Below are 16,531 nucleotides of genomic sequence, written 5' to 3'. Positions count from 1 at the left end.
CCAGAACATGCTCAATGAGGGACATGTCTGGTGAGTATGCAGGTAACAGATCCTTGCGACATCGGGCTGTGCTTTATCATGCTGAAACATGAGGTGATGGCGGCGATTAAACGGCACGACATTTGGCCTCAGGATCTTGTCACGGTATCTTTGTGCATTCAAATTGCCATAGATAAAATGCAATTGTGTTCGTTGTCCGTAGCTTATGTCTGCCCATACCATAACCCCACCTCCACCATGGGGCACTCTGTTCACAACGTTGACATCAGCCAACATGACGTCATTCACGTGGTCTGCGGTTGTGAGGCCGGTTGGACGTACTGCCAAATTCTCTAAAACAACGTTGGAGGCAGCTTATGGTAGAGAAATGAACAATAAATTCTCAGCTTTGGTGGACTTTTCTTGTCCCCAGCACAAGGTGCACCTGTGTAGTGATTATGCCGTTTAATCAGCTTCTTGCTATGCCACACCTGTCAGGTGTATGGATTATCTTAACAAAGGAGAAATGCTCACTAACAGGGATGTAAACAAATTTGTGCACAACTTTTGAGAGAAATAAGCTTTTTGTGCGTATCTTTTATATCAGCTCATGAAACATGGGAGCAACACTTTGCATATTGCATTTATATTTTAGTTCCTTTTGTGAACTAACACTTAACTCTTTTCCCTCTTACTAACTCAGACTTTTCTGATAGCTACTTTATTGAGGAAAAATGTACTTACTATGACAGTGATATAGCAGTGGGCTAAATCACGGTCACACAGTGTTTCTTGTTAGTTTTAAACAAATCTACTTTGAAACAAAAGTATACACCTCACACACATGTTCATGGGCTTAAAAAAAAGACATCTGTACCCTGTCAGATAAATAGTTGACATGTATTCAATTTTGAGTTTGCATCCCAATATTACACTTTATATACATCTCAGAAGACTGAAAGATAACAAAACTGTTTGGTATAGAAACACCAGATTTTCATTTTTTATTATTAATTATGAAAACATTATGAATAACATTCTACCCTTGAGGCCACTAGGTCATTTGACTGCAGGAAAGAGGTACGATGAATGCACTAACTTTAAGTCGCTCTGGATAAGAGTGTCTGCTAAATGACTAATGTAAATTGCCTAGGCAACCAAAGTCTTGTTTGCTACAACACCTTGCTTGTTTCAGCAATGTGCAACAAAAGTTTCATCAAGTTTTAGAGTCCAGAAACGAACTCAACTGCACAAATGCCCATCAGTCCCGTCTTCAGTCAGGCGGTTTTTTTCGGTGGTTATCACTCTTATTTCATTTTCATGACAGTCTTCATCAATAATCATTGGTTACCCGGTTATTGTGCCATGCAGCCCTAATCACCCAAAAAAGATTTACAAAGTTTTACATTGCCAGGGATCACTAAGGCTAGCAGTGTGGCAAAGGTTTGGGTTAAGGTAAAGTCATATTTTAATTAAGAGAACTTGTAGAAATGGCGGTGTTAATGACTTTGTGGCTGTGGTAACTAATGCCGGTCCCGCGCGAACGCAGGTCTAACGTTTCACGCGAAGTCTCGCGCTGTTCAGGCGGTCGCTGTTTAATGGCCGCCCTCTTACTCGTAGCGATGTTTGGAACGGGGAATAACACAAGGAAACCATCGGGGTGTGATAGCTGACCGGGAATTAACACAAATACTGGGGCATTCCCTCTCCTAAACGGTTTCCGAACGGATGGGCAGTTTGCCAAGCGACATAAGATACGAAAGCGACATAGTGGTTAGCGGGAGAGGATAGAGCTGCTATCTAACGTTAGCTAGTCAACACAGTTGTCGCTGCCGGTGAGGCAAGCCCGGAGCAACCCTGACAAGAGTGGGGTTGAAGAGGGTGGGAACGCAGACTCTGTTGGACTGGAGCGTGTGACTCTTGGCACCAGATGCTAACATGAGTGGACCTGGGCAGGATAGCGAGCCAGAGGCAAAAGTCCTCCTCATCAAGCGTCTATACAGGTGAGTTAAAGGCCTTTTGCTGGGAAACATTACATTAGCTAGCTAACAGTAGTAAAATAAATGGATAGCTAACCTTAGCTAGTTTGCTAACTAGCTAGCCATCTATTCAACTAGCTAGTTAGCTAACTACCCAGTCACCTGTCTGTCTGACTTGCATAAGCTAACGTTAGCTAGTTAACTGTACTTGTCACGAAGCCTTCGTCGAAGGGCAATGACATTTTTACGAAGTAGTCGGACATTTTCGATAGTATGGATTTTAAATAACCAGATGTAACACAGTGGGAACTTATGAAGCGGATAGCTAATTAGCTAACTAACGTTAGCTTCTAGACAACTGAGCACTAACAGCACAGTAACAAGTTACTGTGCTATTAACGTTAGCTAGCTAACTTATTCCTGTGTCAACTTGCTTTCTAAATAACGTTAGTTGTTTAACTACGTTGTGATAGCTTCAGCTGTCAGTATTGTCACAGTACTAGTTAGATGATAGGCCTATCCTTGTTTGCTAACTAACGTTACCTAGCTAGTTAGTTATTTAGCAGCTAACTAGAAGCGTCTAACAGAACATCACCACATTAATAATGTCGACTGGCTACTTTTAACATGCATAACTAGGCCTAGTTAGGGCGAAACAACATTTTTCACAAGCCCCTTTAGCTTTACCTACCTAGTTAGGAAGCTATAATGTCAAACATGATCTCAGTGTGAAACATGTATGACAGTTTATATATTCCAGTTATAGCTAGCTAGCTAACGTTAGTTCCCTACGTTGATAAGAATGAGTTTCCTCATTCCTCCAATGACCATTACCAAGTAATTCACCTGCCATAATAACTGTATCTTGCGTGCTCAGGGCAGTGGTTGAGTCGGTACACAAGCTGGATGTCATCATTGGCAGCAAGTCATCGTACCGGGAGGTCTTCAAGCCTGAAAACATCAGCCTTCGCAACAAGTAAGCATTTTACTCTACTCCAACCTTTGCCATAAACACTAAGGCCAAAGGCAAGCACTAACCCCAACCTCACCTGTCTTCTGTGCCCAGGTTGAGGGAGCTGTGTGTGAAGCTGATGTTTCTCCACCCTGTGGACTATGGTCGCAAGGCTGAGGAGCTTCTGTGGAGGAAGGTCTACTACGAGGTCATCCAGGTCATCAAGACCCACAAGAAGGTACAGAATTTAAGGGTGTTTTCCCATATAGTCCTCTTTAAAATAACTGATCTCCGTCCTCTTTAAAGTGAACTTTGTGGTAAAAAAGAAGCCAAAGAACTCTGTTCTCACTGTATTCTCACTTCCCTTGCTTTTGAATGAGGACTCTACTCTTTTGTGGTCCAAGTCCTCTTTGCATTCACATTGCTATATTTAGAAATGACCCAAGATCTTTTTCCAACATTCACTCAATGCGCTCTGGGACAAGCCACTTCCATTCGGCCATCAGATTTGCCACCAATGCTCCTTATAGGACACATCACTGCACTCTATACTCCTCTGTAAACTGGTCATCTCTGTATACCCGTCGCAAGACCCACTGGTTGATGCTTATTTATAAATCCCTCAATCCCCCATATCTGAGATACCTACTGCAGCCCTCATCCTCCTCATACAACACACGTGCTGCCAGTCACATTCTGTTGAAGGTCCCCAAAGCGCGCACACCCCTGGGTTGCTCCTCTTTTCAGTTCGCTGTAGTTAGCGACTGGAACGAGCTGCAAAAAACACTCAGTTGACAGTCATCTCCATCTCTTCATTCAAAGACTCAATCATGGACACTTACTGACAGTTGTGGCTGCTTCATGTGATATATTGTTGTCTCTACCTTCTTGCCTTTGTGCTGTTGTCTTGTGCCATGTTTTGTGCTGCTACAATGTTGTTGTGTTGCTACCATACTGTGTTGTCATGTGTTGCTGCCATGCTATGTTGTTGTCTTAGGTCTTTCTTTATGTATTGTTGTGGTGTCTCTCTTGTCGTGATGTGTGTTGTCCTATATTTTTAATGCCAGCCCCCGTCACCACAGGAGGCCTTTTGCCTTTTGGTAGGCCGTCATTGTAAATAAGAATGAGTTCTTAACTGACTTGCCTAGCTGTTTGAAATATCTAATATATCTATCTCTATCTATCAAATAATACATTTAATCAAAATATGTTATTGGACAGATATACCTACTTACATTTCTGAATCTAATATATTGCATTTAGTTAAAAGATGAGACAAAGTAATTGTAATCAGAAGATACTATTAACATGTAATTATTATTGGTAACAGAATAAATAGTGGAAGAATAACTGCAGATTAAATAATGCTGTAATTGAAAATTGTACACCCAATGTAGGCTGCCGCCCCTTAAAGAGCTAGAATAGATTTGGACGTTATGTTGATTCTCACCAAATATGTTTTCTCACACTTCCAACCCCACAATCAAATAAACAGTCTATGAATCTCTCATATAGATCACATATTGCAAACAAATAATCTGAACTAAAAACACTACACATCTTGGAATGTCTGTGCGTCCTTGACAATCGCTAATCAATATCCAAAAACTGCATTTTTTTTCTTTTTTTCTTCTCTCAAACCTGCACATAATCTTCTCTCTTGTGGCACCAATGTGAGGGGTTATGGCAGGGAAAACAGTGTTGCATTAGTGTGTGTAATCACAAGCGAACCTGGGGAGCATTGCCCTAAATAATGGAACCGGACCACATAATTCAAGTGAACTGAACTCAGACCACCTCTGGAGATGGTCTCAGTTTGCTTCGGGGCTCTTTTGAGGGGTGTGAGTTCCTTTTGGAGTGTTAACACTGCATTATGCAAACCATACTGAGTTCACAAAAATGTGCTAAAGGGGACTATGTGTGAAAACACCCTAAGTTATTGGGGAAATGTTGACTGTGTGGCCAGTACAGTGACTGCTGAGCTCTCAGACATGCACACTTTATCTTTCCTCATGCCCTACACACAACCCTTAACTTTTATTTCTAATCTCTTCTTTTTACCTGGCCCCCTATCATCTCTGTCTTTTGCAGCACATCCACAGTCGCAGTGCCCTGGAGTGTGCCTACAGGACTCACCTGATAGCCGGCGTGGGCTTCTATCAGCACCTGCTGCTCTACATCCAGTCCCACTACCAGCTGGAAATGCAGGACTGCATCGACTGGACCCATGTCACCGACCCCCTCATCGGTGAGACACACACACACTCAGGTCAGCAGTGTCTGTGATTGACACAGTGTATAAATGATTGTATTTGTATTTGTAGGTCGGAAGAAGCCGGTATCAGCCACCCCTAAGGAGATGGAGTGGGCCCAAATGGCCTGCCATCGCTGCCTGGTGTACCTGGGAGATCTAGGTAATACAAACTTCATCTTTCTCACCAAAGAGATTTGAGACAACCTTATTTCAATGACCATGGAATATAATTCCCCAAATCCAAGGTCACGTTTATTTGAATGTACAGGAGAGGTTTACGGGAGGTTGTTTGAATGTTTTCCACAGCCCGTTACCAGAACGAGTTGGCTGGGGTGGAGTCTGAGCAGCTGTCAGAGCGGTTCTACCACCAGGCCCTGTCAGTCACGCCGCACGTAGGTGAGTTGACAACAAGGTGTTACCGGCTCTCCCTTTCACAGCACATTAACCACCATTTTTTACACTAACCGGTTTACTCACCACACCACCATCTACAAATGAATCACTCTTGTTATATTGCCCACATAGTGATGAACTCACACAGCACTTATTGATTGAGCTTTATTATATGACTGGTCAAAGCTTATGCAACTCATAGTGATCTAGCTGAACGGTTAGTGGGCTATTTGAGCCAAGAAGGGGAAATTCAGTAACTGTTAGTGGGCCAGGAGAGTGCATTCAGTCTCAATAAATCACTGATCCACATTTGAAACGTTCTGTCTTTTTGAGAGCGCTTCAGAGGGCTTCATCAGTCGAACTGAAAGTAAATATTAAATGGTCGCTGCTAAAGGAAAGCAATGTCTTTAGTGTGCCATGATGTTGACAAGTGTTTGATGTTTTGTTTTCAGGAATGCCTTTCAATCAGTTAGGTACACTGGCGGGGAGTAAATTCTACAATGTGGAGGCCACCTATTACTACCTACGCTGGTGAGTGGAGACTTCAACACGTCTAGATTTACTGCAGCACATCCACAGTCTATCTATGACTGGTCTGTAGACTATGCTGTGCTATTGTTCTCTACCTCAGTGGGGCAATGTAGTCACTCTGCTGGGGAGAAATATCTTCATGGCAGCAATTCTTATTTGGATCACATCAGTAGGCTCTATATAGCATGTTTGAAATGGTAGAGGTTCTGAAACCAGTCTGGTAGGAGAAGAAGCCCAACTTCGGATCCAGAACACGTTAAAAAAAGACTTGCCACAGAGTGGTACCGGGACTATACCAGTATTTGTAATACTCGTTAGTGGTGGGTTTACAAAACACAAAGCGGATTGAACTTTCGGAAAACAGCCCTGATTTTGGAAAGAAACATTGTTGTCATCCAGTCACAATTATTTGTTTTCCAAGCTATAGCACACACTATTTTACATACAGCAGGTTTTTAAAGGACCAAAGAGTTGGGTCTGCTTCGTGTTTTCATTGCCATGGGAAAATAATTGCGATACTGGTATCGTCACACCCCTACCACCAAGTATTGATCATGGTTTTCTCCTTTATGGTCCCGTGTTTGAACAGTATACAGTCGGAGACTCCCTTCGAGGGGGCCTACGGGAATTTGAAGCGTCTGTTTGATAAAGCTGCTAAGATGTACCACCAGGTGAAGAAACAGGAGATGAAGAAGCTGTCTCCCTCACGGCAAAGGTCAGTCTGGTTTCCTCACACCACAGCCCTGAAATGACAAATCACTAGGTCAGCATTGAAACAGGTATTGAGATAGTCCTCTTTGGGATTGTTACTCTTTCTTCAACTGTTTTCTTTCCAGATCCAAGGACATCAAGCAACTTCTGGTGAGCTTCATGTACCTACAGAGTCTACTGCAGCCCAAGAACAGGTTAGGACTCACTTTTAACCATTTAGGCCCTAGTCATTTATCTCAATAGGATCCTTGACATTTTGTCCATATATGACAAAGCTATCTGATGATAATAACAATTGATTGACCAAACAGGGTTATAAAAATTCAGTCTCAACCTGCTTTCTATTGTCTGCTGGGTCCGTGTTTGTAATGTCTTACCATTTCTCTCCTCCCTGTGAGTAGTCTGCTGGAGACAGAGCTGACCTCTCTGTGTCAGTCGGTGCTGGAGGATTTTAACCTGGTGCTGTTCTACCTGCCCTCGCCGCCACATGGCCACGAGGCCACTTCCCCCAGCGAGGAGGAGCTTGAGGAGCACGACTCGCCCTGTGCCCTGCTCCCCGACGCCCTCATCTTCAAGATGGTGGTAACCTGCCTCATGGTGGTGCACAGCCTGAAGCGGGGAGGTCAGTAAGAATATAGATGTCTTTTTGTTTTTTACAAATCGTTTTTCAAACATTATGCACATAGGGTGTTGTAAGTAGAGCTGAGTCGGTAGGCATGCGAGGATAGTGACATACTGCAAGGGAGAAATAAGGGGATATGTTGATTCGTTGTATTGCAAAGTTGATATGTCGACTTGTTTGTGTAGGGTCCAAGCAGTACAGTGCGTCAATAGCCTTCACACTGGCCCTCTTCTCCCACCTGGTGAATCATGTCAACATCCGCCTGCAGGCTGAGCTGGAGGAGGGGGAGAGCCAGGTGCCCCCGCTGCAGACCGACAACACAGGTGAGAACAACACTCCCAGCGAACCTCATGCTGCCTATACACTATTCATGTTCTGTTAATCCTCTGAAAACAAATGGAACGATAATGATATTTGTTTGCTCCTAGACGACTCTGAGTTGAGAGACCCGTCTGACCCGTTGACCTCGGAGGAGAGGCCCCTGCAGAACGGCTCCCTGGACCATGAGGATGAGGAGGACGAGGGGGGCCACCAGAACACTGTGGCCCAGAAAGCAGGTGTCGGTGAGCGGAAGGCGGAGGAGGAGAAACAGAAGCAAAAGAAGTACGCCCGCCTCTCCATGCTGCGCCGCCGCCGTGCCACCTGCAAAGAAGATGAGAGCGACCTGAGCGAGGGCTTCGAGAGTGATGAAGAGGAGGAAATGGAGCAGAGGGGCTGCGCCGACTCCGGGGGTGCCTCGTCGGGAACCCCACTCACCCCCACCACGCTGGGGAAGGAGAGCAAGAGAGGGAGGGAGCACCCGACAGAGGGGACCTGGGAGAGCGGCTCAGAGGAAGACGAGGAGGGCGGCACGGCCTTCGACGTGGAGACTGACTCGGACATGAACAGCCAGGAGTCCCGCTCCGACCTGGAGGATATAGAGGACTCAGAAACCCCGGAGAACTTGGACACCCCTCCTCGGGGGGAGGTGCAGCCCGGAGAAGACGATGAGGAGGAAGCCAATCCCAGGGAGGACGACGACGGGGACACCCCTCCGGCCACCAATGGCCCCCTCCTGCCCAGCGACCCCAGTATCAGCAGTAACCTCCAGGCCATGTCATCCCAGCTGTTCCAGGCCAAGCGCTGCTTCCGCCTGGCGCCCACCTTCAGCAACGTGCTGCTGAGGCCCCACAGCTCCGCCACCAACCCCAAACCCACCACCACCGACCCAGACGCCTCCTCCACCACCCCCTTCCAGGAGACCCCTCCTCCGCCGGGGGACTCACCCTGCGACGCCGGCCCGGGCACTGCCAACGGAACCAACGACAATGGTCAGTAACATGCCCACACACATTGACGCTGTGTTGATTACTATGTCATTTTTGTATAATGTAGGATATGAGTAAAAAAAAAAAGATAAACTTCAATATAATGATGTACTTCTAGTCTGTTTTTAGTCTTTCCCAAAGACTACATTGAGTAACAGCACATTGCTAAAATATGCCATTTTATAACAGCACATCTGAGGTTCCCCCTAAGAAAACTAGGGTGTAGATTAAACACATGTTCATTTCTTTATTTGTCCATTCCCTGTAGAGGTGGATTCCGATTCAGAGTGTAGCGTGCACAGCAACCAATCGGTACACAGCGAGAAGACCCTGTCAGAGAAACTGGAGATTCTGACCAATCAGGGGCTCATCCAGGTGGTCAAGGTGTTTGTGGATTGGCTTAGAACCAACACTGACATTATCGTCATGTGTGCACAGGTAAAGGGGCTGGATTTTTCAGTAACCTATGAGCACTTACAAACAGTATGCTTTGAAAAATACAAGGTAATCTTTGTATCAGCTGACTCGGGGCAAGGGTTTATAGTCTTCATCATTGTTGGTGTTTGTTTCACTGTCTTCCGCTCAATGTAATTCCGTTACTCTGTAGAGTTCTCAGAGCCTATGGAACAGACTGTCTGTGCTACTCAACCTGCTGCCTGACGGGAACAAGATGCTGGAAGCAGGCGAGTTACTAAATGCACCCGTTCTTTTTATGGGTTGTTAATCTGCGTTTTCTTTATTTAACCTTTATTTAACTAGGCAAGTCAGTTAAGAACAAATTCATATTTACAATGACTGCCTAACCCGGATGACGCTGGGCCAATTGTGCGTCGCCCTATGGGACTCCCAATCACGGCCTGTTGTGATACAGCCTGGAGTCAAACCATGATCTGTAGTGACGCCTCTAGAACTTAGATGCAGTGCCTTAGACCGCTGTGCCACTCAGGAGCCCGATGTGGGGGCTTGAGTTGGCCAAATTCGTCTCTCCCCCTCTCTCACATTATATTTCTCATTCCATCTGTTCTCTATTCCTCTCCTTTGGTTATTTTAACCCATCTTTTCAGGTATGAAATTCCGAATGTGTCTCATTCTGTGGAGCACATGTGACAAGAAGTCACTTCTTAATCTCTCTCTCTCTCTCTGTGTGTGTGTGTATTTTAGAGCTGGGTCTGAACACTGAGGTGACGGAGCTGCTGAGTGAGTGTGAGCAGCCTGGCCTGGTCCAGTCCCTGCTGCTGCCTGAGGACCTGGCCCTGCGACACCTACCTGCCCTCAACCTGGCCCACCGCCGCCTCGACTACACCCGCCCCAGACCTTCCCTCAGCCCCGTACAGGAGGTACACACACCTAGCTTCCCTTAGACACCCTCACTGTTTTGCTGACCTCTCTCTACTTTACTATCTCACTTGATCTCTCCCTTTTTCTCCCCATCTCAGTGTGTGGTGCGCGTATGCTGCATCCGCAGCTTTGGCCACTTCCTCACTAATCTCCAATGCAATGTGCTGCACTTCAACCCGGAGGCGGGCATCTTCACTAGCATCAGCCAATCGGAGCAGGACAACCTGGTGCAGCAGGCCAAGGCCCAGATCCGCATGGTGAGCGGCAGTTGAATGAACCAATGAGACCAAAGCAGCAGCAGTCACTCTAGTTTCAGTATTTGTTTTACTTGTGAAGCTCAAATGACTGCAAACTATTATCTATTTCAACACTGTGTGTGCTTTTGTGTGTCTAGGCAGAGGAGGAGGCTCGACGAAACCGCTTGATGAGAGACATGGCTCAGCTCCGACTACAGGTCTTTCTTCTGGAACATTCCATTCTATCATAAACCAAACATTATCAATCTAGCTATCTGACACTATACTGAGTGTACAAAACATTAGTAACATTCCATTTCCATTACATACTGTAGACTGACCAGGTGAATCCAGGTGAAGGCTATGATCCCTTATTGATGTCACTTGTTAGGCCACTTCAATCAGTGTAGATGAAGGGGAGGAGACAGGTTAAAGAAGGATTTTTAAGTCTTATGACAATTGAGACATGGATTGTGTATGTGTGCCATTCAGAGGGTGAATGGGCAAGACAAAATATTTAAGTGCCTTTGAACTGGGTATGGTAGGTGGCAGGCGCACCGGTTTGTGTCAAGAACTGCAGCGCTGCTGGGTTTTTCACGCTCAACAGTTTCCTGTGTGTATCAACAATGTACCACCACCCAAAGGACATCTACCCAACTTGACACAACTGTGGGAAGCATTGGAGTCAACATGGGCCAGCATCCCTATGGAATGCACTTGACACCTTGTAGAGTCCACACCCTGACGAATTGAGGCTGTTCTGAGGGCAAAAGGGGGGGTGCAACTCCAATATTAGGAAGGTTTTCTTAATGTTTGGTATACAAAGTGTATATGTCTTAATTTACTTTTGCACCCAAAACCTAGAAGTGAATTTCATTAGATTTCAGCTGATGATGGTTAGGATGATTCCAATGAAGTATATTACTTAATGTTGAATGTACAAATACACTGCCCTCTGTAATTATTGGAATGGTGAAGCATTTTTTTCCTTTTGGCTCTATGCAAGAGTTTGAATTTGAAATCAAACAATGACTATGCGGTTAAAGTGCAGACTGTCAGCTTTAATTTGAGGGTACTTTCATCCATATCGTGGGAACCTTTAAGAAATTACAGCACTTTTTGCATGTAGTCCCCCCCCCCCCCCATTTTAGGGGAGCAAAAGTTTGGGACAAATTCACTTGTGTATTAAAGTAGTGAAAAGTTTATAGATTTGATTTCAAATCCACATTTTTAGGGTATAGAGCCAAAAGAAGCTGAAATGCTTCACTGTCCCAATAATTACGGAGAACACTGTATTATCCACTCAACATCCCATCAAGATATGCAATTTGTCACACGTCTTACCCTACAGTTGGAGGTGTCTCAGCTAGAGGGCAGCCTGCAGCAGCCCAAGACCCAGTCATCCATGTCTCCGTACCTGGTACCCGACTCTGCCGCCCTGTGCCAGCACCTCAACCTCCTCAGACATCTGGCTGGCAGTGGCTGCTTCATCATCATCATCCCCCGCACAGGTGAGCACAGAGCCATGCCCTGTCTGGGTGAATAAACCCAGTGTTAGACTGCATGACTGGATGAGTCTGTTTGAATGCAGTCATAATTTAAAGGTTTCTCACCAGAATTGCATGGAGATAAAATGGTGATAAAAATGATTTCTATATTGCAGGGTTATTGAAGTATACGGGGTCCAGACTTGAATCAGGTTATTTACAGGGTGGTCAGACATCTTATACATGGGATTACTCTTATAAAGAATATTTATTAAAAGTACATTTTAAGTGCTTTAAGATAAGCCTAATTCAGTGCATGAAATTGTTTAAATAATGGAACACATTTGTACTTGTAACACAGTTGACCTGCATCACATTAATTCCTACTTTCCTGTCCGTTTTAGACGTAGCTTCATCTTTTGTTTTTGTTTACACATAGTGAACCTTTTAGGCATAGCATATCTCAGTTGACCAGCATCATATTCTGTTCTATTTTCTTTTTCTTTATCATTTTTGTTTTTTTCTGTTTTAATTTTTTTACTTGGAAACCTCTTTATGCATGTCATATCTCAGTTGACTAACTTGTGCAGAGAAGTCTCTCTCCCCCCGCATCAGTAGAGAACAACTCCCTGTAACAAACTGCACCACCTCTGTGGGAACTTAAACTCCTCAAATCTTGTTGCAAAGTCAGCTTTCAGTTTATCTTAACTCTGATGTCACGCTAGTGATCTGTACTGATGATAACTGAATATAGTTGCGCAGTGTAGGGAAATCAAATCAGAGGAGAAAATAACAAATCATGTCAACTGTTTTATCCATCCCCTGTACTCCCAAATTTAAATCCTTTCAATTGATTGAAGATGTCACTGAAAAACGAACATCTGATACGGACTGTTCATTTTCACTAGATATGTGTTGGCTTTCTTGTGGCGTCAATCACGGAGAAAAGCAACTATCTCCTCCCTAAGCTAACACAGGCTGCTCTCTTGACAGCATTATTACCCGTGCTTAGCCACCGAGCATCATTATGTAAAAGTAGATCATGATGCTCAGCAGACCACGAAACAAGTGATGTTGCAGGCTAGATGTTGATTGGATAAAGTTTATCATAAACACCACAGACTCAGCCATGGTTAACTCACTGCTGAGTTACACTAGAGCATGCTTTGCGCTTATCAGCTTACCCACCCGCAGCACGCGCTCCAGCAGGTGTATCTCACTGATCATCCCTAAAGCCAAAACCTCATTTGGACGCCTTTCCTTCCAGTTCTCTGCTGCCTGCGACTGGAACGAATTGCAAAAATCTCTGAAGTTGGAGACTTATCTCCCTCAACAACTTTAAAAATCTGCTATCCGAGCAGCTAACCGATCGCTGCAGCTGTACATAGTCCATCTGTAAACTACCCACCCAATTTACCTACCTCACCCCCCATACTGCTTTTATTTATTTACTTTTCTGCTCTTTTGCACACCAGTATCTCTTCTTGCACATGATCATCTGATGATTTATCACTCCAGTGTTAATCTGCTAAATTGTAATTATTCGATTTATTGCCTACCTCATGCCTTTTGCACACATTGTATATAGATTCTCTTTTTTTCTACCATGTTATTGACTTGTTTATTGTTTACTCCATGTGTAACTCTGTGTTGTCTGTTCACACTGCTATGCTTTATCTTGGCCAGGTCGCAGTTGCAAATGAGAACTTGTTCTCAACTAGCCTACCTGGTTAAATAAAGGTGAAAAATAAAAAATAAAATAAAAAATCAGGCAGTGTAGTGATCTCATCTGCTGTGAAAAAGCCAATAGGCGGGCAGACAGACCCTGTACCACTGTTAGCAGCTCTGATTGGCTGTAACTGGTGTGTTGGGTGATATTGATTGACAGCATTTAATGGGCGGGACTACAGGGAAAAAGATTCCACCATTGGAGAATATTGAACAAGAGCTCATTTTGGCTCTAAACATCGCCCCTAAAAAATTGTTGCATGATTAAACATTTTTTTTATATATTTTTTTTAACTTTTCAGAATTGATCAGAAGCCCATTCTAAATTGATAAACGGGCCTGATCTGTCCTGCTGGCAGCCAGTTGAATAGCCCTGCTATATTGTTTCGGCATTGGCTATTTGCTGGCTGTGTTCCCGAGGGGATGACTGAAGCTGTGTTTGTCTTTCTAGTTAGAGCATGAAATTAATAGATACCAAAGTTAAAACATGATGGTTGACTGTTATCTGCTTCAGTGATTGATGGCCTTGACCACCTGAAGAAGGAGAATGCCGGAGCGAGAGACGGTATCCGCTTCCTGGAGTCTGAGTTCCGTAAAGGCAACAGGTATGTGTCTGTCTCAATCCTCAAGTGTGACGTATCGTAATATAGTGGGCCACATTTTAAGATCTGACAACAACAATCAGCCAACCCAGCACAAGGGAAGCCAGATCTTGTGTCAGAAGCATAGCCTGTTATCATTGAATGGGATATATTGAGTCGACAGTTCTCTGAATGAAAAGATAAAGAGGGCGATTTTCAATGTGCTTAGCCTTTATCCGGTGTGAAACCCTAGAGCCAATGATACACAGGTCATTGTTCCTTTTATATCAATGTATCTCACGTAACCGATTTCAAATGAGCTGGCTGTTGGGGCCCATATTGCCCTTACTACTTGAGATCTTAACAAAACAATGTTTCTAACTATAACCCACTCTGAATCTGTGATCCAGTAAACTAAATAGGCTGCGACCCATATGGGTGAACACACTTGATGTTGTAAACCCCTCTTCCGTCCCCCTCTACCTCAGGTACATACGTTGCCAAAAGGAGTCAGGGCGGAGTTTTGAGAGGGACAAACTGAAACGCCAGGACATGGAAGCCTGGTGAGCCTCCATTTGTCTTTCTGCAGTCTCTTCACATGGCCACCTCTCAATACTTAGCATTCTTATTCAAATGCTTCAAACGTGGTAAAAGATTTTATGAAAGCTGTAAAACTCCTTCCCAGTGTTAACTGTTTTCCTTATGTCCTGATTTCAAGGCATCTATACAAGACGGTGGACAGCTGTCGTCAGCTGACCGTCTCCCAGAGCAATGGAGACGAAGACACAACTGGCATGGTCACTATTCTCACCGGTCACTCAGTGGAGGATCTGTGTACCCGCTCTGCACCCATGAAGGTCAGTGAGCAACAATACATATCATAAATACAATCACTCACTCAGTTCTTTAGGCTCTCCAGCAACCACTGTTGTTATGGGCGGCTGGTCTGACTACTGTGTATTTCTGGTTTATTTCTTGCGTTGTACAGTATTGCTATTAATATTTCCCGGTTATAAACCTTTTTGCAATGGTGTAGATCTTTGTAGAGAGCCAGAGTTCTTTCTGAGAGCAGTTTGGCATGTTCGACCTCCCCCATTCATCCTTCCGTGATATTTACCTTACTTTGTATGTTCATTGGCATTAGAAGAGTTGACGTCTTACCCTCCATTGTCTGTGTCTCCTTGGTAACAGTCGGCCGTCCAGGCAGTGGCGACAGCAGGCATGGAGCTGAAGAACATTGTGGAGTTTTTCCGTCAGTGGAAGGAGATTGGCTGAGAGCGTCGGGGGCGAGGTCGGCACGGCGGACAGCTGATCACACACTCACTCCCTCTCTCTCTCCCACTCTGTTGCTCTGTCTGTATCTGCGTCTCCAAGGAAAATCAACTCTCGGAAAGAAAGAAGGGGGGGATGTAAAACAGTTGAAGGAAAGAAAAGGCGAGACACATGGGCAAAGGGGGCAATAAGAAACAGCAGAAGACCCCCAAACATAAAGAAGTGATCCCAGAGGTCGGGGTGAGAATTAAGTGGGGACACTACGCACTTAAAGTGCCCCTGGTTCACATCATAACCAGGCATATACTGTATATGATAGAAACGAGTACATTACGTGTCGAGAGAGAACCACTCATACACATTCACGCTCAGTTAAATCCATTGGTTTAGATGTGTAGAGCAGTGTTTCCAGTTTCCTCCTTTCCCTCTGTTTGTGTTGTGAAGGTGGGACTATGTCAGCCCTATGGCTGGCTGGGTCTGGTCTGCCAAGGCAGGAGGGTGTGGAGTAAATCCCAAAGAGAACACATCTCTAGCGTGCCAAGCGATGAGCCTCTTGATACCGGAGTCTTGTAGCTCGAGGGTTACAAACGGGTTCAGGTCAATGGACGTACACTTCTCCAGGATTGTTTTCTTTCCTATCAGTTTTTTTGCGGTGTACTTTTTGTGTCCAGTGATTAATGTATTGTGTTATCTGTGTATGAGGAGAAGGAATAATGACGGTTTGTGCCCTGCTATATTGTTTTAATTTGGATTTTATTTTTGTACCCAAATATACTTTATTTTGTGTTTTTGTAAGCTGTGCTGAATACACACAGGAATGAAATGCAGGGGGAGGGATGTGGTTGTCTTATATCGTTTCCCTAAACCAGTCTGATAATCCTTTTGTTCTCAAAGAAATAGTCCTGACTTCGGTGTGTCATGGTGTCGTTTTAGGAAGAGGTAGACTCGGGTGGGTCAGCTTTGTGCTGTTGCTAGATGTTAAGGAGAGCGGGGCCTGCGGTTGTCCCAATATGGCGGTGCGAGGTGTTTGTGTTTTGACCCCTGTGAACTCCTGATATATCCCATCTACCATCATCACTAAATGTCCCATCATGCACAGTGCAAAGGAACTCGGTATGTGTGTGGCCACGCATTGAACAATAAAATGAACTCATTTTAAAA

General features: G+C 44.6%; 1 protein-coding gene across 1 annotated transcript; it reads left to right on the top strand.

Moving 5' to 3' along the window:
• Positions 1–1,573: 1,573 nt before the first annotated feature.
• Positions 1,574–16,531, top strand: LOC139573750 (nonsense-mediated mRNA decay factor SMG5-like). The gene is made up of 22 exons (XM_071397552.1): positions 1,574–1,982; positions 2,836–2,934; positions 3,025–3,148; positions 5,002–5,158; positions 5,235–5,324; positions 5,471–5,560; positions 6,010–6,088; positions 6,678–6,803; positions 6,925–6,993; positions 7,201–7,421; positions 7,607–7,744; positions 7,850–8,731; positions 8,997–9,166; positions 9,336–9,411; positions 9,890–10,065; positions 10,165–10,323; positions 10,461–10,520; positions 11,654–11,813; positions 14,032–14,122; positions 14,587–14,661; positions 14,817–14,955; positions 15,290–16,531. Exons 1-22 carry the CDS (start codon positions 1,918–1,920, stop codon positions 15,371–15,373), a joined length of 3,330 nt encoding a protein of 1,109 aa, XP_071253653.1. The 5' UTR covers positions 1,574–1,917; the 3' UTR covers positions 15,374–16,531.

This window comes from Salvelinus alpinus, chromosome 4, assembly GCF_045679555.1.
Source record: "Salvelinus alpinus chromosome 4, SLU_Salpinus.1, whole genome shotgun sequence".
Taxonomy (NCBI): Eukaryota; Metazoa; Chordata; class Actinopteri; order Salmoniformes; family Salmonidae; genus Salvelinus; species Salvelinus alpinus.
Note: the sequence above shows the minus strand (reverse complement) of the source record. Positions and strands in the feature narration are given on the sequence as shown.